Raw genomic sequence first — 27,682 nt, 5'->3', positions numbered from 1 at the left:
TCTTCTGCCTAGCTATTGACCGTTCAGCTTTCTATGAGACCAGTCAGGTGCCTTAGTCAGGAAGGTGAAACAGCAACACATCTTTACATAGTTAAACAAATACAGCACATCTTTACATAGTTAAACACATGCAGCATAAAGAAATGTAACACATCTCTACCTAGTTAAAGTAATATTCCACAACATGCCTTTTCCAAGGGCTGGGATTAAAAGTTTTGCACCACTTCTCTTGGCTTCTGGTTTAAGAATGCTTGAAAATTAATAATCTTCAGAGCTAGTATTCACAAATGAGAACACATGTGTCATGTGTCTTTTTGAGTCAATATTATCTCATTCATAATGATCATTGAGAGTTCCATGCATTTACCTGTGAATTTCATTTTGGGGGCAGCTGAATAATAGTCCATTGTGTCTATGTACCACATTTTCATTGTCCATTCAGCAGCTGACAGTGTAGAGCAGCAATGAACATGGATGGGCATGTTATCTCTAGAGTAGGAGAAGTGAATTCAGACTGATTTGTTATCTCTGTGTTAGACTTTCCTTGTAAAACTGAGATAATAAAACCTACTTCATGTGGTTCGTTGTATGGTTTAAAAGAGTTGTAATGTTTTAAATTATGTGAATGAATTCCTGCCTCATAACCGATCAGTGTGTGTGTGTGTGTGTGTGTGTGTGTGTGTGTGTGTGTGAGAGAGAGAGAGAGAGAGAGAGAGAGAGAGAGAGGTATTTGCATGCTTTTTACCTCATTTCTAAAGTTACCATGCTGTGCCAGCAACCAAGCTAATTAAATGTAATATAGAATAGCATTTAACAAGAGTATTAAGGATGATTAGTTTTAATTAACATAATACATTACCCAAATAGTAAACATAAACTGTTGTGATAGCATAGTCTTAATTTTTTGGTATTCTTAAGTGTGTGCTTTTCATTAGTACTCATAAATTTGTTGGACACTTAAGTTTTTACTAATGCATAGGTGAATATTTATCTAATTTGAGCCTTTTGGTTTCATAAAATTCTTTTTTTCCTTTTTAAGGAAAGCCAGTCTTGCTCTAATCCGAAAAATGATTCACTTTTGCTCTGAAGCACTGTTAAAGGAAGTTTGTGATTCTGATGTTGGTCACAATCTGCCCACCACACTAGTGGAGATCACTGCAGCTGTCCTGGACCAAGAGGTGCGTTCCCAGCCTGAGCTCCTCTCCCAGCTGTAATGCCTCTGGAGACCTGCCAGTCACAGAAGTAAAACCCCCCCTGTTCAGAGGGCGGTACTGTCCGTCCAGGAGACTGGATGTGTGTTCTCATCCTCTGGAGACCTGTCAGTCACAGAAGTAAAACCCTCCCTGTTCAGAGGGCGGTACTGTCCGTCCAGGAGACCTGATGTGTGTTCTCATCCTCCTTGACATCTGCTCTCATGTGCTCCCTCTTTTTCCTCCCCAGGACGATGACGACGGCCACTTGCTAGCTTTGCAGATCATACGGGATTTGGTAGATAAAGGAGGTGATATTTTTTTAGATCAGCTAGCCAGACTTGGTGTAATTAGCAAAGTATCAGCTTTGGCAGGTCCTTCTTCTGATGATGAGAATGAAGAGGAATCGAAACCAGAAAAAGTGAGTGGTCCTCATTGTAATGTTGATAACAGGGTTTGTTTTAAGGAAATTTATGTTTAATTTAGGATGGTTTTTGACAGATATATAATGAAAATATAATTGAATTATAAAATAGCATTACATATGTATCTTTTTGGTCAATTTCCTTTAAAAGTTTTTGTTATAATTTTAAATGTAGGACAGGGTTCCAGAGGTACTTAAAGAATATCAGAATTCTGCCATATCCATTGGTTGTTAATATTTTGCCCTGTTTGCTTTATCATCTTCATATACACATTTATGTGTGTATACATTTTTTTTGAAGACAGAATCTCTTTCCTTCCTTGGGGTGGGGGTGCTGTGAACTGAATAAATAACAACAGCACTAACATTTTTTCTGATGGCAGGATATGGATTATAGTTGACGGAATAACAGTTTGTTAATTCTAGTTGGTAGACGTTCGGTAGTTTTTGAAATAGCACATGTTCCAGTTAGTTTCCAAGTCCTTGAAAGCCTTACAATTTTGTTGGCTGTTTCTTTGTCTTTGAGAGAGCCAGTGCCTTGGTGTTCTGAGGACTCAGCTTCACTTTGTATTGCGTCCTATTTCTTGCTGATGCAGTTGAGTTTCCATGTTTTAGTAGTTATGTTAGAGAAGCGATGCTGAGTTCCTCCTGGCCAGTGAACTTTTGAGGAGGCACATGGTAACTATTGACGTGTTGCCTTAGATCCCTTGATTATGTTTCTTTCCTTAGCTGTCTCTGATGCAACTTTGAGACAGAATCTGACCTGGGATTTACTCTGTAGCACAGGGTGTCCTTGAAATCATGGCAATACTCTTCCCTCAATTTCAAGTTCAAGGTGTGGCACATCGGTCCTCGCTATAATGTTTCTTTCTGTAACTAGTAAACCGTGTGTAGGTAGTTACTGGAGAATATTTAAGTATACTTTTTCTCATTTAACTATATTCTAGTGTAGTATTTGTTGGTAGTTGTTGTCTTTGACTGGAGTTAAAATCTGCCATATCTAAGGTGGGTTGTAGTTTTCAGCATTTTCAGTTTGCTAGGAGTTGCGTTTGTGATGTGTGTGTGCATGTACTTCTGTGCCTTGTTGCCCTTTTTTTTTTTTTTTTTTTTGAGGCAGAATCTATTCCTTCTTGATAGTCTTTAATATTTATTTACGCTCTTCCAATTTTGATAAAATTGGGATAATTTTTGGCTGTTAATCCTTTAAATATTTGACTTATTTCCTCCTTTTTTGCCCGTGTCAAGTTTTATGTATGGTGGAGTATTTGCTGACATAAACTGCTCTCTGTCTGCCTCTCTCCTTTTGTCTTTCACTCTACCTCATGCCTGGTTGACTCTGCTGCTTTTCTCTCTGCCTTGGTCATATCTAGTGAGTTACTCAGAATTTTATTTGTCCTGTGTTCATATGTGTGGTTCAGCATTAGATTTAAAAATATAACATATCAACTGAGTGTAACTCACTGGGTCCAGAACCCTGAATTCTGGTTCTGCCTGGTCCAGTTGGGTTAAACACCTCAATCTTGCATCTCTACCTCCTCAGTTTGCAGGGTTGGATTCTGTAGGTACTTTGTAATGATCCTAGCCAGAAAATTGTCTCTGCCTAAGGACCTGACTTCATTTCATTTTCCTGAAATTTCATGAACTATTTATTTATTGTGTTGCCTGTTGTCACATGAAACTTCTTTTCCTATATATCTTGTCTAATGTTGAGTTGCTCACCATGGAAACAGTGGATTTGAAGGGTACGGTTCTTATTAGTTCATGTGATTTGGAGCAGAAAGTGTGTGTGTGTGTGTGTGTGTGTGTGTGTGTGTGTGTGTGTGTGTGTGTATGTATGTGCGTGTGCACATATGCTCATGTGGAGGGAGGCTAGAGGTCAACCTCAAGTGTTCATGAGGAGCATCCACCTTATTTTCTTTTAACTTAAAGATAGGTTTTATTGGGGTTGGGGATTTAGCTCAGTGGTAGAGCGATTGCCTAGCAAGCGCAAGGCCCTGGGTTCGGTCCTCAGCTCCGGGGGGGAAAAATAGGTTTTACTGGTGCGTGTATGTGAGGTGGGGAATATGTGTGACAGTGTGGGGGTCAGATGACACCTTCATAGAGTTAGTTCTCTTTTCACCCTCATGTGGCCTTTGGAGGTTGAACTCAGGTCAGCAGGCCTGCCTGCACCACAGTAGCTTGTACCTGCGGAACCATCTGGCCTGGCCTGCCATGGCTTTTTGAGACCAGGTCTCTTACAGGAGCCTGGGGCCCTCACTGTTACGGCTAGACCAGCAGGCCAGTTACATCTTCATCTGCCCAGTGCTAGGATTATAAGCATGTGTCATCATGCCCAGCATTTTAATGTGGGTTCTGGGGGTCGAACTCAGTTCCTCATGGTTGTGTGGCAGACATTTTCCTGACCTATCTTTTCAGCCCCACAGAAATCAGAAATCCTTAGGTTTAGAGAAATTGATAATCTTCACTTTTGTGGTGACTTTTTGGGGTGTCTCCTCCACCCCACAGCCCTGGGCCTGAGCTCACTGCAGCCCTGCTATCTCCTTTGTGCTCCCGGGAACCATCAAACCAACCACTGACTACATGGAGCGAGTGAATGGGAGTGAAATTGGTGTCTCGTGATGGCTACACCCTGTCTAAGTAGACGCTTTCTGGGTACCTCACACGCACAGATGCTGGGGTAACAGTAGACAAAAACATTTCCATTTGGTCTCCTGAAGAGTGGTGTAAATCAAACTTCCCAGGTTAAACCAAACACTGGCTTAGTGTGCAAGAACTAGCATAGTGTGTATTTGAGAGAAAACAAGGCTTGACTTTTTGGCTCCACTGCCTATTAACTTTGCGGTCTTAAGTCTCCTCTGCACTGGAAACAGCGGTAGTCCTCCCTCCAGGTTGTTGGGGGGATTAGAGGAGATGGCATCTGGAGCAGGTAGGAGCTTGGGCTGGCCAACTGGCACATTGGACAGACTGAGTTTTTGGCTGGCATCGCCCAGCTACTGCCTCTTTTTTGGTGGGCCCATTCCTGCCTATTCTAGTCACTTCTTTCCATCTCTCGTATAAGAGCTAATTGTTTTTCTACAAACTTAATAATTGGGATGTGACTTCTTGCCCAGGTGCTCTACTTAAGAACTCAAGGTGCTGTGACTTGTAGAGAAGTGCTCTGTCTCTGAGCTGCACTCTCAGCCTTTGAATTCTCCCCTCCCACCATGGGGGTTAGGGATTGAATTCAGCTTGTAAGACTTGGCAGCAAGTGCCTTTACCCACTGACCCATCTCATTGGCCCTCAGCCCTTGGCTTCTTGACATAGGATCTCAGTGTGTAGCTCAGGCTGGCTTTGAACTTCCTTTGTAATATAGGCTGTCCTTAACTTAGGATCTTCCTTCTGGCTTCTGTCCTCCACGGGTGCATTATAGGCATGTGTCACATATCTGACAATATTACCAATTTTCATTTTCTAATATCTATTTATGTATATGGTGTGTTTATTTGAATGCGGACACTGTTGGTTCTCTTCTCCCACCACGTGGGGTCCAGGCTCTCAGGCATAGCAACAAGAACCTCTGCCTGCTGAGCCATCCCACCAGCCCTGTTCTCAGTCTGCAAATGTCAATAGAGAGCTGTGGCTCCTAGGCTATACTAAAAAGTGGTTACAGGTTAGTGTGATCTTAGTTCGTAAAAACATTTCCTAAGCCAGGAGTTTAAGGTCACCCTTAGATACCCAGAGTTTGAGGCCAGTCGTGGCCACATAAGACCTGTTGTCAGAAATAGTGTATTGGATTTACCTGACTAGAACTGGGGCTTTGAATTGACTGTCATTTATTTCTAATGTTTAACTGGCACATAATTATCCACTGCTGGATACAGCATGATGAAGATGATTAGTATGTGCCATGTGTGATGACCAAATCAGGGTGATTAGCATTGTGTCTAATGAGACCCTTCAGGCTCCTCTTGTGATCTAGTGAATGGCTGTGGGCTGTGGCACCCTGTTGTGCTGCAGAAGAACACCTTCCTGTGTTTTGGTACCTATTGCCTGTCTTCCCAGTGTTCCCAGTTCTCTTCCCCTCCTGTCCTTCAGAGGGCACTATTGTATTCTTTTGTTCCAAGTGATCTATACGCTAGTTCCACAGAAGTGAGAGCACATGGCTCATCTTCTCACTGAACACACTCTGTCCTCTAGCATTGTCCATGTTGTTGCAGTAACGGGGTTTCATTCTTTTATTTTAGTAGCTGAGTAGTACACCACGTACATGTCTATCACATTTTCTTTAGCCAAGGAATTTGATTTCAGAAGACTGTGTGGTGATTGTGTTATAGCACAGTCTGTATACTGTGTCTTCCACTTAGGGCCCTCTTCTTCAGGTTGACAGATTAGAGGTGTGGTGAGTTTACCAGTGCCCCAGAGGATTAATAGAAAGCTCGAATTCGCTGACTTTTACCAACATACCTGGATAGGATACAGTTTACATAATTATTATTTTCAGACATTATTTAAGATTTACTTGATAGGTAATTAGTTCATTACAGTATGTATTGAGCTACACGCAACTAAATATTCTGTTTTAATTATAAATCTGGTTCATATTTATGGTTTTCAAATACTTGTGATATTTGAAATGAAATCATTTCGCATATCTCATTGGATCATTGTCCACATTCAGGAAGATGAACCACAGGAAGATGCTAAAGATTTGCAGCAAGGTAAACCATACCATTGGAGAGACTGGTCAATAATTAGGGGAAGGGACTGCTTATATATTTGGAGTGATGCTGCAGCCTTGGAATTATCTAACGGCAGTAATGGATGGTTCAGATTTATCTTGGATGGAAAACTTGCCACCATGTATTCAAGTGGTAGTCCTGAAGGTGGATCGGATAGTTCAGGTAAGACTTGGTTCCAATTAAAAGATTTTCTTAGCATCTACAATTTGGTTTTATGGCTTTAGTTTTGTCTCTGTTGTTGGGATTTTTTTTTTTTTTTTAAATAGAGAAAATGTGCTATAGCTGGCCATGGTAGTAAATATCTGTAATCCCAGCATTTGGGAATTGGAGACAAAATGATTGGGTGTTCAACACTATCCTCAGAATGCCTTTTTATAAAGACAGGGTTTCACTGTGTAGCCTTGACTGTCCTGGAACTCACTCTGTAGACCAAGTTGTCCTTGAACTCAGAGAGATCTGCCGCCTCTGCCTCCTAAGTGCTGGGATTAAAGGTCTGGGCCAACACCCTCTCAGGTCACAAATACCTTTTCATTTTATATGCCAAGGAACAACACTAGCTACTTTTAATGTTATCAGTCTTTCAGATAAAGCTTTCTTTGTTTTGACATAGTACATTGCATAGGTGTATAGATGTCTCATTATGTCTTTTCTCTGAAGCCTCATTTGTAGTTTAAAAAAAAGATGTCTGTAGAGTTGCTTTAAGCCTGAACCTAATATAGGTCAGATGAGTCAGGATGCTGAAGAGTAAAACTCTACTAATGCTTGCTTTATAGAAGTCACATTTTAATAATGTGGTATAGTTGAAGGGTAGGTTTTTAAAAAACCAAGTATTTTGTCTTTATAGAAAGCAGAAGTGAATTCTTAGAGAAGTTACAAAGAGCCCGAGGTCAAGTAAAGCCATCTACTTCAAGTCAACCTATACTGTCAGCACCAGGACCCACTAAACTCACCGTAGGGAACTGGTCCTTAACATGTTTGAAAGAAGGAGAAATTGCTATTCATAACTCCGATGGGCAGCAAGCTACAATACTAAAAGAAGATTTGCCTGGTTTTGTGTTTGAATCTAACAGAGGAACTAAACATTCGTTTACTGCAGAGACGTCTCTGGGTAAGTGTGTGGTCGTGCTATTTCTGAGTGAGAGTAAGTGCACATGTTGGGGTGTAATCAGTGGATTCTGGGAATGTTCTCTGACATTGTATGCCATCCCCTCTCCCCTAGGTTCAGAGTTTGTGACTGGCTGGACTGGCAAAAGAGGCAGGAAATTAAAATCCAAGCTGGAAAAAACAAAGCAAAAGGTACATCTGCAGTGTGTTTCCCCTTTTTATGCTGACTGCAAACTTCAGGAATAGCTCATGAGCATTGGAGAGTTTAAACATGTAACTTTAGCTTCCCAACATTTTCAGTTATGCTTTTTCCCTTTGTTAATTATTTTGCACAATTATTATGTTTTGTTTGTTTATATACACCCACATTAAAAACCAGTGGAAATTGGAGCGGAGAAAAAGAATGAAACTTTAGTTGTTTAAATATTTTTAATTTTGTGGGCCAGGGAGATGGCTCAGTAGGTAAGGGTATTTGCTGCCAAACCTGATAACCTTGATTTGATCCAGGAACCTCAAATGCTGGAAGTAAAGTACCAAGTCCCAAGAGTTGTCTCCACACGAGCTCCACGGGTACCCACATGTACACCTCTGCTAAGTAATAAACTAGAAGATGATCATATACTTCCTAATCCCTATTTAATACTTTGTGACGGTGCAACTTCACTGCTTGGTTCTGGATTCCGATAGTTTTAGTGCTTAATTTAATGGCTGGCTTTGATGACTGAGGACGATAGGGATAAAGACCCCGGGAGTATAGTGTAGAGCATTCACCTAACCTGGTTCCCAGCACCACCCACAAAACAAGCCCAGACCAAAGCAGTGAAAGCAAGCACATTATTGCCTTAAAAAACCCCTTAGTATAAATTTGAAAGCATGGCTACTTGTCAAGTCCAGCAGCATGGGCCTATAACCTAGCTACTCAGGAGGCTGAAGCAGGAAGATTAACAAATTCAAGGCATGCCTGGGCTAGAGTGTGTTTGAGGCCAGCCTGTATAACTTGGTGAGACTCTGAGATCTCAAAAAGTAAAAAGAGGGTTAGGGACAGCTCAGTAGTAGAGTGCTTGCCTAGTGTGTGTGAGGTCTTGGATTCAATCCCCAGAACCACAAAAAATAAACAAGTAAAATAAGGCTAGTATAATTCTAATGTTACCAGTTGTTCTTGCATTTGGCCTATTTAAAAGGAATTAAAGTAGTCTCAGACTGAACATTTTCTAGCAACAGATGCTTGTCTCTTACATACATGATTATACAAAGTGGTTTTTGCTTCTTTAGAGATATGGTCTCACTAGGTAGACCAGGCTGGACTCAACTCTCAAGATTTGCTGCCTCTGCCTTCCTACCTGCTAGGTTTAAGGGCATGCCTGGCCCAGAAAATACTTTTAAAATACAATGTTTGTAGCTACTTGAAACTAGGGAAGAGAGAACTTAAAAAATGAATTTTAGTTGGAGCAAAAAAAAAAAAGATTTTAAAAACAAAAACACTAATGGTGAGGCATGGTGACTTATATCTATAGTTGAGGCAGGGTGATTTCGAGTTCTAGGCGAGCTTGGACTATATAGCAAGTTTGAGGCCAGCCTAGGCTACCTGTATCACAAGACTGTTTCAAAACAAACAAACAAAACAAGATATTTATTCTTCAGTTTTTGTTGTTAATGTTCTGGGTTATCCTGGAGACATTTCCTCTTTGTAGATTTTAGAAGCATTTAGCTCACTTTTTAAAGATGAATCTAGAGCCATCAAGATGGTACAGTGGATAAAAGTGCTTATTGACCAGCCCGCATTAAATCCCTGGAACTCATATGGTACAGGAGAGGACTGAGTCTTCACAAATTGTTCTCTGGCCTGCACATGTACCTGCACACAGTCAATGGGTAAATAAACTAATAGGTATCCTTTATAGCTATATGAATAGTTTTTGATTGCTTCTGTATATGTTTTTTAAAAGAGCATAAGGTCAGATATTAGTTTTAATTCAGAATATATTTGAAACACTTCAGAAAGAAATATCTTACACTTTTAATCCTAGTACTTGTGAGGTAGAGGCAGGCAGAGCTCTGAGTCTGAATCCAGCTTCTTCTTCGCTGAGAGTTCTAGGACAGCCAGGGCTATATAGTTAGACTCTGTCTCAGAAGGAAGGAAGAAGGGAGAGAGGGAGGGAGGGAAGGAAGGAAAGAGAAATATCTGACTCAAGACAGCTAGTAGAAGTAAGTGGAATTTGAAATGAATACAGCATTCCTCTTCACAGATGTTTTGTGAATTGGCGCAGAGGATCATATTTTTGTGTGTTCCTGTTAAAAGATATTTTATGGGTATTGTTGATTGCAACATTTTGCTTGACCATAGCATTGCCATGCCTCGACATCTTTTTCTTTCTTTCTTTCTTTCTTTCTTTCTTTCTTTCTTTCTTTCTTCCTTCCTTCCTTCCTTCCTTCCTTCCTTCCTTCCTTCCTTCCTTTCTTCCTTCCTTCCTTCCTTCCTTTCTTTCTTTCTTCCTTCCTTCCTTCCTTCCTTCCTTCCTTCCTTCCTTTCTTTCTTTCTCTTTCTTTCTCTCTCTCTCTCTCTCTCTCTCTCTCTCTCTCTCTCTCTCTCTCTCTGTTATGTTTTAAGCAAACAGCTGATTTTGTGTGCATCTGTGCTGCATGGTCAGCAGACTGCTTACAAAGTAGAAAGTACCTCAGTATTACTTGTGAAACTGAAATGAACAAAAACAACACAGAAATATAAAAAATATGACACTACATAGAGTGCAAAGACATTGTTCAGAATATGAGAGCGGGAACAGCATCTTATTTGAACTGAGCTGGGAACGTGTATGTATGTCTGGCGACACAATTTTTTTGCTGAACTTCGCATAATCATGAAGAACCGTGGAAGTACTAGAAATACTAGAATAAAGTTTAGAGCAGCAACAAATTTTACTGAATAGGCAGATGTGTAATTACAGAGTCCTTAAATGCTGATGAGTTGCTAACTCTAAGTCTTTAAAAAGCTGATGATACCTAACTCAGGAGTTTCTGGGAATCCCTAGTGTTGGCTATTAATTGTGGAAATGTTTTTAACTACCTGTGGTTCACAGTTAGAATATTCTGGTTCCTGGGAAATTTGTATGTTCATGAGTTATCTTGAGGGTAAGACCCAAGTCTGTCTTAAGGATGTGTGTTAGAGCACTTACCTAGCATGTTTGGGGTCCTGGGAATAATCCTAGCATTGTAAAAACCAGAACCACTTCATTGGTATTTCATTCGTACCTTGTGCAGGTAATTTTCTACAACACTCTTGTTTTTAGTGCCAAGGGTGGAGCCCCTCGTGGTCCTGTGCAGGCTTGGCAATGCTGCACCCCTGAACCATGTCCCCAGCCTTTTATGTGATGACTTTAATGATGTTGTGTCACACTATTAGTTAAAAGTGTTTAGGTTTTGGAACTTCTGGTTTTCAGAACAGGATGCTTGGCTTGTGTGGTGTATCCACCAACCACATCTAGATTTACAACTAAGTGAAGTTTGATAATGAAAGTCATAAATCAGTGAGAACATTTTCTCGATCTTACATTTTTATTCTCTTAAAGTCAGATAGGATTAATGCTTCACTCCGCCTCTCCTCCCTTCTTTTTCTTTTTCCTGAGGATCAAACCCGGAGTTTTGTGCTGTGTTCGGCAAGCATTCTACCACTGAGCTTCATCCTAGCTCTTGATTGGTTTATTTATTTCCTTCCTAAATGCTTTTCCTTTGGTTTTGAGACAAGGCCTTCTCTATCACATGCTTGAGCTCCTGGTGGTTCTTGTGCCTCAGCCTCCTGATTTCCTGCATTATAGGCATCAGGCACAGTGCCTTGATTTGAATTGACAAGTCAGTGACCAGTTGGCTAGTCTTTGGCACGTAATAGCAGTATGGTTCAAAATATATTTATTTTAGGCAAAAGTTATTTTAACTATTAGTTCTAACCTCAGATTTATTTCTTAATACTGTTTTAGGTAGTGTAATCTAGGTCTGGCTATGTTTTAATGTAGAAAGCCATACAAAATAGAGTGGAAAGCTATTATTAAGTGCTTCAAAAGGTTTTAAGCCTGGTGTGTTGGTGCACGCCCTTAATCCCAGCACTTAGCAGGCAGAGGCATGTGGATCTCTGTGAATTTGAGTCCAGCCAGGACTACAAAGAGAAACCTGTCTTGGAAAAACTACCCGTGTGTTTGTGTGTGTACCACCTGTGTGTGGTGTGTATTCTCATGGAGGCCTGAAGAGGGCATGAGATCCCATGGAGCTATCCAGTGTCAGTGCTGGGAACCAAAGTCAGGTCCTCTGCAAGAGCAATATGTACTCTTAATCTCTGAGCCATCTTTCCAGTACTTGAAGTACTAGGATAGTTTGTTTCCGGTTGCATTCGAGTTATAATCAAGATCAAATTAGAGAAACTCTAAATTTGCATTCGTTAATTGTACAAGTAAATACTTGTTTCATTAAAATAATTTACATAATCTGTAAAAATGTTCAACAGTGTAACGTTTGTTAATAGTGTCATGTACTAAAATGTATCAGACCTTAGTGTGGCTTGCTCTTTTGGGTACTTTAATTTTAGCTTCAATGATCATTCCTTCTCATGGTGAAATCTATAAATTTGTAAGTGTAATTATGTATGATACGTGAGTGATATTTAAAAGCCTGTTATATCCCAGAATGTTAAAGGGGTAAGCTAAGCTTTGGTTGTTAGAATCATAAGTGGTTTGTTTTTTCTCTTTTAGGGTGAGGGAGTAATGTTATTTGTATTTCTAACTGGTTAATCATGAAAAGGTTACTTTTATTTTGAAAAGAAAGGGTACTGTTGGACATTTTAAAGAGCTACTTTAGTAAACATTTAAAATCTATCAGTATTTTTTCAGCAAGTAGAACATGTGAATAAGAATTATAACATAATGTAGAAAATATGGGACAGAAATCTTACTTTTTTGTTACGTTTTTATGGTGATGATGGAGATTGAACTTTGAGTATTCATGTTAGGCAGACTGCTGAGCTATATACCCATAGCCTCAAAAGTCTTATTTCTTAAAGGTTTGTGATCAAGTGCCTGAGAGAGATAGCTAGATGGAGAGACAGACAGACAGACAATGAGCTGAAGAGTTGGTAAAGTTGGTCATTGTAGTGGAATTTATAATGTCTTTGCTTCTTTTGACAGGTACGAACTATGGCTCGAGATCTGTATGATGACCACTTTAAAGCCGTTGAAAGCATGCCTCGGGGAGTGGTGGTCACACTCAGGAATATAGCAACGCAGTTAGAGTCGTCTTGGGAACTTCATACAAACAGACAAGTATGTTCAGCTCCCTTGTTTGTAGATTATTATGTTTGTTTGTTTTGTGTGTTTGAGGGGCTTGCCTACATGGATATGTCTGTGCACTGAGTATGTAGTGCACTCAGTGGCCAGAGGAAGGCATGAGAACCCCTTGATATGGCATTAGAGAGGGTTGTGAGCCACCAATGTATGCTAGGAGCTGGACTTAGGTCTCTCTAGCCCTGCTTTTTTTTTTTGGTTTTTCAAGACAGGGTTTCTCTGTGTGGCTTTGGAGCCTGTCCTGGAACTCACTCTGTAGCCCAGGCTGGCCTTGAACTCACAGAGATCCGCCTGCCTCTGCCTCCTGAGTGCTGGGATTAAAGGTGTGCACCACCACCCCAGCTGTTTTTTATGTTTTTGAGGCGTGGCCTTTCTATGTTGCCCTGGCTGTCCTGGCTGCCTTCAAACTTTAGGGGGTCCTCTGGCCGCAGGCTCCTGAGGGCTGAGATTACTGGCCTGCACCACCATGCCTGACTTTTCTTTTTCCTCTTTGAGATCACCTGCACCTGCTTGGCTCATGATGGTCTTGAACTCACAGTTGTCTTATCTCAGCATCCCAAGTGCTGGGGTTTATAGTTTGTATGCGTGGTCTCAGTGTCTTGATTCTGAGACAGTTCTAGTTTGTGTTATGTCCTGTTCTTAACCCACTCCTCACCCTGTATCTTTTATGCTCTAGTAAGAGCCAGGAAACAATAGCCCACAAACCAAATTTATTCTTACACTGAGTTCAATATGGTTTTATGAAGCAAGAATAATTTTTATGTTTAAATTTTTAAAATATATTTTCATTTTATGTGTACGAGTGTCTTACCTCCATGAAGTAGTCATAGGATCCCCTGGAGCTGGAGTTATAGATGGTTATGAGCCACCACTGAGATGCTGGGAAGTGAACTCAGGTCCCTGGTTAAGAGCAGTAGGTGCTTTTAACCACTGAGCCATCTCTCCAGACCCCTCGAGACAGGGTTTCTTTGTGTAATAGCCCTGACTGTCCTGGAACATATTTGGTAGACCAGGCTGGCCTGGAACTCACTGAGATCCACCTGCCACTGCCTCCCAAGTACTGGGATTAAAGGCGTATGCCCAGCCAGACCCCAATTTTTATGTTGTTAAATAGTCAAAAAGACATTCAGGAGGCAAAGGGCAGGCGAATCTTTATGAGTTCCAGGCCAGCCTGGTCTACAGAGTGAGTTCCGGGACAGCCAGGACTACATAGAGGAACTCTGTCTCAAAAAAACAATACAAAAGGTCAAACAGAGGGAAGGTTTCATGCTACATGAAAATGATATGAAGACAAAATTTCACTGTCATGAAATGGTTTGATTGCTCATAGCCATGCTTATTAATTTCACATTTTCTATGACTGCTTTGCAGTATTGCAATAATCAGGGTTCAACAGAAATGCTGTGGTATAGCAGGATTCAACAGGAATTCAGTGACTTAATATTAGGGCCGGAGATAATAGCTCAGTGGTTAAAAGTATATATTGCAGCCGGGAGGTGGTGGCGCACAGCTTTAATCCCAGCACTCAGGAAGCAGAGGCAGGTGGATGTCTGTGAGTTCGAGACCAACCTGGTCTACAGAGCGAGTTCTAGGACATCCAGGGCTGTTACCAGAGAAACTTTGTCTCAAAAAACAAGAAAGAAGGGAATGGAGAGATGGTCCAGTGGTTTAGAGCTCTGCCTGCTCTTTTAGAGGACCGTGGTTCAATTCCCAGCTCCCACGTGGCAGCTCATAACTGTAACTCCAGTTCCAGGGGATCCAACACCTTCATACCAATGCACATAAAATAAAGTTAAATTAAAAAAAAAAAAAGAAAGAAAAGAAAAAAAAACGGGGAAAAAAGGAGTATATACTGCTTTTGCAGAAGATCTGGGTTTGGTTCCTTGCATACAAGTTGGGTAGCTCACAATCACCTGTAACTTCAGCTCTGGGGAATTTGATGCTGTGGGTCTGTAGAGGCCCCAGCACACATGTGCATCCTAACCACCACCACACATATAATTAAAATGGTTTTTTAAATCTCTAAAGTATTGTGGGCTTTTCACAAACAAATATTGCTAGCTTACTAGGAATAATTTACTTTAGTAATATGAGCGTTAATCTAGTGTAATTTTAATCCGTTTTCACAGTGATTGGTGTTACATGTTATTTTCTTGTTTGTTTGTTTGTTTGTTTTTTGTTTTTCGAGACAGGGTTTCTCTGTGTAGCTTTGGAGCCTTTCCTGGAACTCACTCTATAGCCCAGGCTGGCCTTGAACTCGAAGAGATCCGCTTACCTCTGCCTCCCAAGTGCTGGGATTAAAGGCATGCACCACCACTGCCCGGCTACATGTTATTTTCTTAAGGACTGTGCTTTTACATTGTCTTCATTAATTATTTTTTTCTTTCAGTGTATTGAAGGTGAAAACACTTGGCGAGATTTAATGAAGACAGCTTTAGAAAACCTAATTGTACTTCTGAAGGATGAGAACACAATTTCACCATATGAAATGTGTAGTAGTGGTTTAGTCCAAGCACTTCTTACTGTTTTAAACAATGTAAGTTCCTTTAGTACTAGAAACAAAAGCATAATATGGTTTCAAAGAGTGTTTGTGGTTCTGTTTTTGGTAGATTTGTTTTAAGTATTGTTAGTTAAGAAATATTTTAAAACTAAGTAGATGTTAAATGTTAATATTTTGAATTACTCTGCCTTTAAATTACATCATTACATTAAGCTAATTGAATGAAATATTTTAATCTATTTGATTTTTAAGTTCTCCAGTTTTATTTTAGTGAAGATTTCATTGAAAAAACACTTTAGCCTAAGAGTTAACATTATTCAATGCTCTAATTTCCTCAGCACTTACCTAAAATACAGTAACTAAAGTATTTAAATCATATGCTTGAAGTTACTTTGTAAAACAGTGTTAGAAAGCAAAATGTGATCGTTTAATCATTTACTAATAATCATATTTCTCTTACACTTAGTCTACTATAAATATCTCAGTTTTATAAAAATATTTTCTCTTATGTCAGTGAAGAAAAACATACTTATTTCAGTTCTACTTGCCATTTTAATTCCTTTTTTAACTTGAAAATTTTAAGTTATTTTATTACTTTGTGTGTGTGTGTGTGTGTGTGTGTGTGTGTGTGTGTGTGTTGCCTGCATGTATGAACACCACATGCATGCAGTGCCCATGCAGGCCAGAAAAGGGCATTGGGTCCCCTGGAACTGTAGTTACAGGTAGATGTGACCTGCATGTGGGTGCTGGGAGAGCAGCCAGTTAGTTCTCTCAACTGCTGAGCCCGCTCCTCAGCCCCAATCACCTGACAAAAAAAAAAACAAATAAAACACAGTTTCTCTGTTTAGCCCTGGCTGTCCTAGAACTCACTCTGTAGACCAGGCTGGCCTTGAACTCAGAGATCTGTCTGCCTCTGCCTCCTGAGTGCCTGTGCCACCACCACTCAGCTTAAATCTTTTATTTTGATTTGGTGATAAAGTTCAAATTTTCTTAGTCTTTAACTTCAGTGGGTCTCATGTTCAGGAGTTTTACCATTTGTATTTTCATTTACTGAAATTTTAGTAGTAATTGATAATAAATCATTTATTAAGATCTATGAAGCCATTGTTGATGGTTTTTTTTTTTTTTCCCTGAACTCGTTGAAGTAGCACAGTGAAAATGGAAATGATTGGTTCTCATACAATCTGAAGTCACTGGGCCTGCTTTGAGAAACACTAATAAAACAGCATAATCGGTGACTCCCTGATGACATTAGTGAAGAGAAACACCTGCATGTCAATCACTGCCTACTGAGCACACAGGCCTTTTGTTTTTAATTGAAAGACTGAATGAGTAAATGAGTTTACTGAAATTGTATTGATAATTTAAATGCTCATGTCTTTATAAGCTTGTGATAAATTGCAATAAAATCTATAAATGTGCTTTTGTTTTACCTACTTTTTCTTTTTCTTTAGAGCATAGATTTGGATATGAAGCAAGATTGTAGTCAACTGGTAGAAAGAATCAATGTCTTCAAAACAGCCTTTAGTGAAAGTGAAGAGGATGAAAGGTAAAGCCCAGAGCCTGGGGTGTGGGCAAGCATGTGCACCCTGTGCAGAGCTGGGGTTTGTGCAAGCATGTGCATCCTGTGCAGAGCTGGGGTTCAGTGTCCAGCACCAAGGCCAAAATAAACCTCAGATTTCTTTTATTTTGATAGTTGTAGTGTTTGTATACTTGGTATACTTCCTTTAAATAACTTTGTTTATACACACTTTCAGTTTGAAATGTATTTGAATCTAGCAGAAGAAAGTAAACCATGTTTGTTAGGACCTCAGGGGATCACTTAGTTTAAAGTTTAAACATGCCTGTTTGACTGCATAGTAAACATCTGTTTCAGTATTATAAAAAGCTGGATGTGGTGGTGGGATACCACACAGCTGTAATCCTGTTACTCAGGAGATGGCAGCAGGAGGATTGTGAGTTCAAGACCAACCTGAGCTAAAGAATTCCCACCATCCTTTCTTTTTTCTTTTTTGTATTTTTGAGACAGAGTTTCTCTGTGTAGTTTTTGGCGCTCTGTAGACCAGGCTGGCCTTGAACTCACAGAGATCTGCCTGGCTCTGCCTCCCTGGAGTGCTGGGATTAAAGGTGTGTGCCACCACCACCTGGCCCATCCTTTCTTAAAAGAAAAAAAAAGTTGAGCATTGGCTAAATATTTGATATTAAGTGGTAATTGTTAGTTAACTGTAACAGGGATACTTTATCCTTTTGTAGGGACATACAGTTATAATACCTCTGGAAGAAATGGTACACTGTCATTTTCTTCAGAATGCAATGGAGTGAGGTCTGCTGGGTGTATAAATAAAGCGGAATGGCCATTAGTCGTGCATTGTTACAGCGGAGTTTGGGTTGATGGTGCGTTGCACCACTTCCCTCCTTTTGAGTGTGGTGGTTCTGCCCACTGAGTGTAGATTATGTCTTTGTGAGGACAGTTAATTGAGATATTTCTGTGTTCAGCCAGGCATAGTGGCAACATGTGTGTAATCCTTGCACTAAGGAGGCAGAGGCAGGAGGATTGAGCACTCATGCCTTACCAGGCTACAGAGCAAGTTCCTAGAAACCCTGTCTCCACACTTCTTCAGATAAAAAAACAAAGAAAAGAAAATACTACTGTACTAAATGTAACACATATTGTAGCTATCCAAATATTAAGATATACATATACTTTGTATTTATTTAATTGAAAACCTTATTAGTCTGTCTATCTATGGGTATGTATAAGCACAGATACCCTTGGCAGCCAGAGGAGGACATCAGGTCCGCTGGAGCTGGTGGTCCAGGTGGTTGTGACCCCTCTGGTGTGGGTGCTGGGCACCATCCTCAGGTCTCTGCAAGAGCACCAATGCTCTTAGCTCCTCAGCCACTTCTCTAGCCCATACCTTAGATTCTGAAGCAAAGAAAATGAGAGTCTCTCCGGCTGCTCAGAAGTTGCTAAGGTCGTGGGGTCTGATTTCTCCCTGGTTCACATGCTGGAAGGAGAGAACCGACTACTGCAAGTCCTTGTCTGACCTCTTTATTGCTCCCACAAACAAATAACTGTAAGAAGGGGCTTGTCTAATTCACCCGTCTCTGCACTCCTGGAGAAAGCAGAGGGTTATGTGAAATTGATAACTGAGACTTCTACATGAATATTCGCATGCAGTTACATAAAAGCTCTTACTTTTGTCTTCACAGTAGACCAGCAGTTGCATTAATTCGAAAGTTAATAGCTGTGCTAGAATCAATTGAACGACTACCTCTCCATTTGTATGATACACCAGGATCCACATATAACCTCCAGGTAACTGTGAAAAACGTAGCCCTTTATAACCAAGTACATTTAGGAACAGTGGTATGCTTTACTTTTATTTTAAAAATATGCTTCCTTTTCTATTGGATTAAGAAAATTTTCGCTCTGTAGACCAGGCTGGCCTTGAACTTACAGAGATTCGCCTGGCTCTGCCTCCCGAGTGCTGGGATTAAAGGTGTGGGACACCACCGCCCGGCACCATTTGATTTTTTTAAAGGAAGATTCATGTGTATGAATGTTTTGCCTTCATGTAAATGCACTACATGCATGCAGTACCAGAGGAGACCAGAAGAGGGCAATGAATCCCCTGGAACTAGAGTTACAGATGGTTGTGAATTGCTCTGTGGGTGTTGGGAACAGAACCTGAGTCTTCTTTAAGAGCAGCAAGTGCTTTTAGCCATTGAACCATCTCTCTCGCCTGTTTGAGTATTTTGTGTTTTGTTTTTTATATTCCCCCTCACCCCACCCTCCCCCACCCCCCAGATGGGGTTTCTCTGTGTAACAGCCCAGGTTGTTCTGGAACTCACTCTGTAGACCAGGTTGGCCTTGAACTCACAGAGATCTACCTGCTTCTGCCTCCAGAAGAAGATTAAAGGTGTGTGCCACCACCTGGCCCATTTGATTTTTTTTTTAACTAACCTTTTAAATGACTCTTGTATGTGTTATTTCAAATCTATTTTTGTTTGATCATATTACTGTGGTATAAATTATATTACATTTGGTAAACATTATAAGTAATAAGCTATTATTTTATAGACCATAAGCAAGAAAAGATACTTTCTTTAACTTGATAAAATCAATTTAGAAGGTCCTAAAATTATGATTTGAGTCTAGTCTGCTACCAGGAAAAAAAATACCAAGATCCAAGGAGCAGACAGTTAATACAGTTTTGCAGGCTGGACATTGTATATAACTGCTCCAGTAGATTCAATAAGGAGTTTCCTCTAATTGTGTGTTCCAGTGCTAAAGAGAACAAACAAGTTCCTGTAGGCTTTTATCTTCTTTCTTTCTTTCTTTTCCTTTTCTTTCTTTCTTTCTTTTTTTTTTGATAAGGATTTTCACTCTCTAGTCCTGGCTGGGCTGGAGCTCAGAGAGCGCCACTTGCCTCTTGCCTGTCTAGTACTGGCATTACAGGCGTGAGTCACTGTGTTCACCCTCCTTTCTAATTTCTAGTCTAATTTCCTAGGGCTGTATCCACTTCACCCATCACCTTCCAGGTTCTACTTACTTACGTGAACATTCAAACTGTAGTCTTATCAGGTCCCTTCGTTGGATGTCTGTGTTGAGATATAGAAAAAATGAAAGTATTTAAACATGGAGGTTTGTTTTTCTTTTTTAAATTAGAGACTGGGTTGTATGTTTTCTACAATGTCTCCAAACTCACTGTGTAGTTGAGAATGACCTTGAACTCCTCCCAACCCCATGTGTTCAAATTAAACTCTTTTTGTTGTGTTGTTTTGTTTTGTTTTGTTTCCGAGACAGGGGTTCTCTTTGTAACATCTCTGGGTGTCCTGGAACTCACAGAGCTGACTCCTAAATGCTGGGATTAAAGGTGTGCGTGCCCCGCTGCCGCCGCCGCCGCCACCACCACTGTTCTGCTCAAATTAAATTCTGTAAAAAGCATGTTATTAATTTTTTCCTTTATACATCGATTCATTTTCTTTTCATCAAATGCCTCCTCTTCACCTAGCCGTACAACTCCCCCTTGTGTCTCCCCACCTTCATGTCATATACAGATACAGCTGTAACCCTACTGAGAGTAGCAGGTTTACCTGCGTGCATGCGGGTGTAGAGCTGTCCTCTGTAGCACGGGCAGCATGCACATCAGCAGCCCTACCCCCAAGGAGAAACTGACCTCTCCCGGCGTAGTTGTTGACAGGTAGTTTTCCATCTAAGAGTGGGGTCTTGTGAGCTCCCCATTTCAGGTGTTATGGAACAACCACAATTGTTGACAGTTCATGATGCAGCTGCCTGCCATATCCACAGGGGTCTTTTACGGTTCTTCTTGCCGATTCCTCAGTGTATCCTGAGCCTTGGCGGGAGTGATAACAGATGTCTTATGGGGACAAGCGTTCTGTAGTCTGGTATTCTCTGTACTGGATCACTTGTGGTTCTTGGTATTAACCTCTGTCCACTGCAAAAGTAAGTTCCTTTGATTTAGGGGAGGACTGGATAGAGACCCCGAGTGTTTGTTCCTCCTGTCTTCGTCTTCAAATGCTTGGATTATAGATGTCACCATGTTCAACTTTCTCATGTCCTTCTTTATCATTGGTTAGAGCCCTGAAAGGCCTTTGCTATTCTTATTAATCATGTGGGTTTCGTTTTTTTGGTTTTCTCAAAACAAGGTTTCTCTGTGTAGTCCTGGCTGTCCTGGAACTAGCTCTGTAGACCAGGTTTGGCCTTGAACTCAGAGATCCCCCTGCCTCTGCCTATCAAGTACTGGGATGAAAGTTGTGAGCCACCATGCTGGGTTTCTGTGCTGCTGGGGTTGAACCCAGGGCAAGTACTCTATCAGGTACCTGTGCATTTTTTTCCTTTCAGAAGTTTGTGTAAAACCCAGAGAAAAAAAGAGCAGAAATGTGCCAAATGCACAAGTAACCAGTGCTTCTGTAGGATTTAAGATTATGCAGAAATGAAGCTAGCTGAAATTGGTGAAAAATTACCTTGCATTTTAAGTTTATTGGAGGCTGGTATCCTAGTTTCTTCTGTTGCTCTGATAAAATGTCCTGATTAACTGGTGAAAAGCAATGTAGGGCAGGAAGAGGAGAATTGACTGCAATCCAGATTACAGTCGCTTGGGATAGCTGGTCACATAACATCACAGTCAGAGCAGAGAGAGGAAAACACACCAATGCTGCTTGATTGCTCTTCCAGAGCTTTCTTCACTCTGGAGATGGTGCTGCCCCAACTGGGCTGGATCTTTCTACATCAGACAATCCCCTGTGAGCATGTCTATAGGCCAAACTCATCTAGACATCTCAATGGAGGCTCTCCTCTCAGCTGATTCTAAATTCTCCCAAGCTGACATTTAAAACTTTTTGAGCTTGAGAGATGGCTCAGTAGGTAAAGGCATCTGCCACCAAGTCTGGAAACCTGAGTTAATTCCCAAGGACCCACATGGTAAAAGGTGAACTGATTCCCACAGGTTGTTTTCTGACTGCCACATGCCCCACCCCCCAGCTAAATCAGTAAATGTAATAAGAACATTTAGAAAGAACAGCGGGCCCCCTCCCCCTCCATCAATGCCTGGAGCAGGGGGGAGAGCTGGCTCAGTGGTCATAAGAGTGGGGGAGCCAACCCTGTTAGCACAGGTGTGGGTGATCCAGCCCCGAAGTTGTGAACGTGGGAGAGCTGTCCCATTTCTCATCTGGAGGACCAATCCCACAGCTGCCCAGGCTCAGACCCAGGGTTAAGACTTGGCCCACCCCAACATCTATCCACCCTATCTGTGACCTGCTGGGTCATGAGAAGGAAGCCGACCCTTAGACCCAAAGCTGTAGGATCTCCACAACACAGGGCAACAACAGGATACCAGGAAGAGTCCTACTGAGGACCCAGTATCCATAGTGTAGTAGAAACCAGAGGCCTCCAACCAGATCAGTGACTCTTTGCTACGAACACTTGCAAGTAAAGATTTTGGACAAAGGCGTCTGCAGCATGAGATCACTGTGTCACACTGCAGCTTCCGTGACAAGATTTTTAATTTGTAGACCCGACTGGCCTCGAACTCACAGAGCTCCGCCTGCCTCTGCCTCCTGAGTGCTGGAGTTAAAGGTGTGCGCCACCACACCTGGCTCTGTGAATGTACTGTGTATATTTGAAGTTTGGAAATTCTAGTAAGTTAACTTTTCTCCTTGATAATCACTTTTTACAAGCCATGTGGAAACATTTATTGATCTAATTCCTTGGGTTATTTTTCATTTGTTTGAGGCCAGGTTTTACAGGTCACCCAGTGTGACCTCAGACTCGTGGCAATTCTCCTGCTGCTGGTACTGCAGCTCTGCTAGCACACCTGCCTTCATCCTCCCATTACGACTGTACTTTGTAATAATCTCATTTGTTCTTGTTTGTGAAGCAGTCGTTGTTACAAATCCAACAGGAACAGCATTTTCTGACGGAAGGTGATCGTTTGTTTCCCTGCAGATACTTACGAGAAGACTGCGCTTTCGTCTGGAACGTGCACCTGGAGAGACTGCCCTGATAGACCGGACCGGCAGAATGCTGAAGATGGAGCCCCTAGCCACAGTTGAGTCTCTGGAGCAGTACCTGTTGAAAATGGTGAGCTTCTGTCTGGGGGGGCCACCAGGGAAATGCATGCCCGAGCTAGGGTGATGTAATTGCGCCCAGTAATTCTGCTTTTAGAGACGTTTTGGAAAACGGTCTCACCGATACCTTGAACAAAGATGTTTATTAAAGATATTGAAGTAGTTCACAAAATCTTAATACCATTTAGTAAAGGTATAGCCTCTCAGAGGAGGACACAATCTCCTCTTCAACTAAGAAAATATTTATTCATTATTATTACGGTTATTTTTTGTTTCTTTGTTTGAGTCAGTCTCATGTAGCCCAGGCTGCCCTTGAACTTGCTAATTATGAAGCTGAGTTGACTTTGAACCTTTTGATCCTCCTGCTTCGCCTTCCACATACTGGGGTTGCAGAAGTGGACCATCCTTCCTATGTTAAAATTTTGTATTTAAAACACTGATACAAAACAACAGCAACAAAAAACTAATACAAGAGCCTGGCGGTGGTGGCGCATGCCTTTAATCCCAGCACTGGGGAGGCAGATGCAGGCCTGGTCTAAAGAGTGAGTTCCAGGACAGGCTCCAAAACTACAGAGAAACCCTGTCTCAAAAACTCAAAAACAAAAAACAAAACAAAACAAAACAAAAGGTAATACAGTTACAGATGTGAGTCACTGCACCTAATTTTTTATTTTTAATAGAGAAGTAGTTATGACCACTACTTCTTAATTTGATATCATACAACTTTAAAGGTATTTGAAGAGCAGTGAGAATAGAAGGTGTTTTGTATACCATAATGATGTCATAGTATAGGACAGTACTCTGCTTGCTGTGTGGCTCAGGGACGGTGCTCGTCTAGCACATGGACAGAGCCCTGGGTACGGTTCTCCAGCATTTTGAACTCTGTCACCTGTAGTGGAGCTCTTGGACTGGAATACTTTATTTTTTTGTATGGCCTTCAGGTGTTTATTTTGGCTAGGTGATTATTTTAAAAATATCATGTTATAACACGGTTGACTTTGAAAAGGTTGGAAAGGGTGGCTTACTGTTCTTTTCAATAGAGTTTTCAAGGTGACAGTCTTCTGTGTTTCCTCTGATTTAGGTAGCAAAGCAGTGGTATGATTTTGACCGATCCTCGTTTGTTTTTGTTCGAAAATTAAGAGAAGGCCAAAATTTTATATTTCGGCACCAGCATGATTTTGATGAAAATGGAATCATTTACTGGATTGGGACAAATGCAAAGTAAGTTATTTCATTTAAGCTAAAGTGACAGTTCTTAGCTGGGAAAAATGTTTCGGTCGTAGAGTAAAATTATTAGATACTCACTGAACAGTCTTCTACTTCAGGAATTTATCTCATATGTTAAATCCAAGATTATATCCCAGGTTGGCCTGGAGCTGGCTGTGTAGCCAAGGGCAACCTTGACTTCCTGATCCTCCGAAGGAGTGTACCACCATTCTCAGTTTATAAGACCTCATGTGAACTAATGCAAATTACCTTAATGGTGATGCCTTCTTTTTTTAATTTTTATTTTTGTGTAGAACTGCATATGAATGGGTAAATCCTGCAGCTTATGGACTTGTAGTAGTAACATCATCAGAAGGAAGAAACCTGCCATATGGTCGCTTGGAAGACATACTGAGTCGTGATAATTCAGCTTTAAATTGTCATAGCAACGATGATAAGAATGCCTGGTTTGCCATAGATCTGGGTGTCTGGGTAATACCATCAGCGTATACCCTTCGTCATGCTCGTGGCTATGGAAGATCTGCATTGAGAAATTGGGTTTTCCAGGTATCCAAAGATGGACAGAACTGGACTTCTTTGTATACCCATGTTGATGACTGCAGTCTCAATGAACCAGGGTTAGTTGAGGAGTCTTTGCAAATTGGGGGACTCAATAAAGAGCCTTGTTTATTTTAGAATTGTATTTTGGAGAGCTCTAGTGTTTGAAATATTGAAACAAAATTTTCTTTCTAAAAACAAATCACTTGATACATAGTTTAGGCATTGACAGTTTGAAATTCTGGTTGTATTGAAAATGTCAAAAAGATCAGAGTAGGGGCAGCACGGTGGTTCTTGGGTGAAGGCATTTGTTGCCCAGCCTAATCACCTGAATCTAAGCCACAGAACCACATAGTGGACATAGAGAGCCAACTCCCCAAAATTGTTCTCTAACCTCTAAGATGAATGTCCGTACACACATGCTCCCATGTACATGCACACACACACACACACACACACACACACACACACACACACACACACACACAGAGATACACACAAAATAAATAGGGGCTGGAGAGATGGCTCAGCATTTAAGAGCACTGGTTGCTCTTGAGAGAACCTAGGTTTTGGTTCCCAGAACCCACATGGCAGCTGTCAGCTGTATGTAACTCTAGTTCCAGGGGACCCGACACCTTCCCACCAATGCACATAAAATAAAGTTAAATTTAAAAAAAAAAAAATAGGGCGGTGGTGGCGCTTGCCTTTAATCCCAGCACTCGGGAGGCAGAGGCAGGTGGATCTCTGTGAGTTCAAGGCCAGCCTGGGCTACAGAGTGAGTTCCAGGAAAGGCGCAAAGCTGCACTGTGAGAGACCCTGTCTCGAAAAAAAACCAAAAAAAAAAGGAAAGTCTCAGATCAACACTTAAAAAAAAAATAATAATTCTCTAAAAGAAAAAATTTTAATGCATTTAAAATGGCAAGAATTTACAAAGAAATTTTTTAAAAGTATTTCTTTTCCTTTTAAACACTATCCTTTTGCATTTTGCAAATCAAATCATTTGACATTATAGATTAAATTAAGTATTTTTAAAATTTCATGTTTAATTTATTAGGCATTTTTGTAATCAATTTTGTTTTCTGAGATAGGCTTTCTCTGTGTAGCCCTGGATGGCTTGGACCTTACTCTGTAAATCAGGCTGGCTTTGAACTTACAATGATCCACCTCTGTGTCCTGGGTGCTGGGATTAAAGGCGTGTGCCACCATGCCTGGCTTTTTTTTTTTAAATCAAATTTTAAGTGATGATTAAGGGTATATTCTTTTTTCTAAAGTTTGTTATTGTGTAAGAAAACCTTCTCACTTCCAATATATTTTTCATGTGATTTGTTTGTTTTTAAAATCATGTATTAAACTCTTTCTAATGCATTTACAGATCAACTGCAACTTGGCCACTTGACCCAGCAAAGGATGAAAAGCAGGGGTGGCGGCATGTGAGGATTAAACAGATGGGGAAGAACGCTAGTGGACAGACACACTACCTCTCACTCTCTGGGTTTGAGCTCTACGGCACTGTCAATGGAGTGTGTGAAGACCAGCTAGGTGAGGAGCGGACATGAGGCTTTTCTGCGTTCCCACAGCTGTTTATTAAAAGTGACTTGGTTTCTGTCTCCCTGATTCTGCTGTCCTAGGAAAAGCAGCTAAAGAAGCAGAAGCAAATCTGCGAAGGCAGAGGCGCCTGGTGCGCTCCCAGGTCCTGAAGTACATGGTTCCCGGGGCACGCGTTATCAGAGGCCTTGATTGGAAGTGGCGAGATCAGGACGGCAGCCCGCAGGGAGAAGGCACGGTCACTGGAGAGCTGCACAATGGTGAGTGGGTGGGTAGCACGCCTGGGGTGAAGCCAGGTGTAAATGGTAAAGGTTTTCTTTTGTCTTTGGACAACTTGTAAATTGTATGACTACCTCAGACCTTGGTAGAAGAATTGATAAAAATAATGATTTCACATTAAAATGAAATAAATAAATAAATAAATAAATAAATAAATAAATAAATAAATAAATAAATAAAGCTGGCCGTAGTGGCATACATCTTTGATCTCAGTCCTCAGGAGGCAGAGGCAGCAGATCCCTCTGAGTTTGAGGCCAGCCTCATAGTTCCAGGCCAAAGACCTTCATGGTTGAGACTCTTTCTAAAAAGTAATAACTCATTTATGTAGAAATAAATAAATAAAAATAAGGTCTTGGATTTTGACTAGAATCTGTTTGTTAATAGTGTAGAGTAAGTTTCAAGCTAGTATAAATGAAATATCTTCAAGATACATTTCTTCTCTTATTCCTTAGTGTATTCTTCTCAAGGTACCAGTAAATCCTGATTTTGATTTTGTGTGTTTTTCCTTGATAGTATCAGGATTTAGGCAGTACCTTTTTCATACTGTATTAAAGCCGTGGAGAAGGAAAAATCTTAGTGTTCAGTAGGTCAGAGAACCAGGAGTTGTTTCTTGATCTCTTAGTAGATTAGTACAGCGGTGCTTGGTCGGCCAGCTCTGGAGGGAGTCTAACTCCTCTGTTAGTGGGCTAACTGTGTAAAACAAGGAAGTTCATTTTAACCTTTCTGCTGGAGATACTGGCCAAAGCCTTCCCCATAATAAACTACTGGGAACTCCCAAAGCGGCTGTCCTGCAGATTTTTCGTTACATTTAAAAGGCTTACTTAGTATCAGATGATTTGCTTAAACTAGGTTCTCATCAATTGTACTGAGCATTAAAAAATGTAAAATGATTATATTCTTATTTCCAAATATTTAAAGAGCTATAATAAAAATTATGGAGTTGGGAATTTAGCTCAGTTGGTAGAGTGCTTGCCTAGTGTCCATGAAGCCCTGGGTTTGATCCCTAGCCCCACAAATCCAGGCCTGGTGGTGTTCCTAGATTAGAGACTGTCTTTAAAAATAAAAATTAAATAGGTCTTAGGAGAATAGTTAACATTTGATTTTATAATGTATTTACTTTAATGTGATTTGAAGCATTTAATTTAAATAACTATTAAATTAGCCAATTTTATTGTTTTAAATGTTCCATTCCTTTAAAATTAACACAATTCTTAACACATTTCTATAGCATTGAACCCTA

The 27,682-nt window shown here is 40.7% G+C and overlaps 1 protein-coding gene across 5 annotated transcripts in view; it reads left to right on the top strand.

The window, feature by feature from the left end:
- Positions 1-27,682, top strand: part of Hectd1 (HECT domain E3 ubiquitin protein ligase 1) — a 95,568-nt gene that overhangs the window by 36,800 nt on the left and 31,086 nt on the right. For all 5 annotated transcript variants that reach the window (XM_052738495.1, XM_052738498.1, XM_052738496.1 and 2 more), the window contains 14 exons: positions 1,040-1,178; positions 1,441-1,611; positions 6,273-6,495; positions 7,178-7,441; positions 7,553-7,629; positions 12,606-12,740; positions 15,151-15,297; positions 16,716-16,810; positions 18,475-18,580; positions 22,733-22,867; positions 23,936-24,075; positions 24,375-24,698; positions 25,991-26,157; positions 26,247-26,423. In XM_052738495.1, the coding sequence (XP_052594455.1) occupies positions 1,040-1,178; positions 1,441-1,611; positions 6,273-6,495; positions 7,178-7,441; positions 7,553-7,629; positions 12,606-12,740; positions 15,151-15,297; positions 16,716-16,810; positions 18,475-18,580; positions 22,733-22,867; positions 23,936-24,075; positions 24,375-24,698; positions 25,991-26,157; positions 26,247-26,423 (2,300 nt within the window). The remainder of the gene's footprint in view (positions 1-1,039; positions 1,179-1,440; positions 1,612-6,272; positions 6,496-7,177; positions 7,442-7,552; positions 7,630-12,605; positions 12,741-15,150; positions 15,298-16,715; positions 16,811-18,474; positions 18,581-22,732; positions 22,868-23,935; positions 24,076-24,374; positions 24,699-25,990; positions 26,158-26,246; positions 26,424-27,682) is intronic.

This window comes from Peromyscus californicus, unplaced genomic scaffold (genome assembly GCF_007827085.1).
Source record: "Peromyscus californicus insignis strain IS unplaced genomic scaffold, ASM782708v3 Scaffold_15__1_contigs__length_86483966, whole genome shotgun sequence".
NCBI classification, from domain to species: domain Eukaryota; kingdom Metazoa; phylum Chordata; class Mammalia; order Rodentia; family Cricetidae; genus Peromyscus; species Peromyscus californicus.
This window is presented reverse-complemented; position numbering and strand designations above follow the sequence as displayed.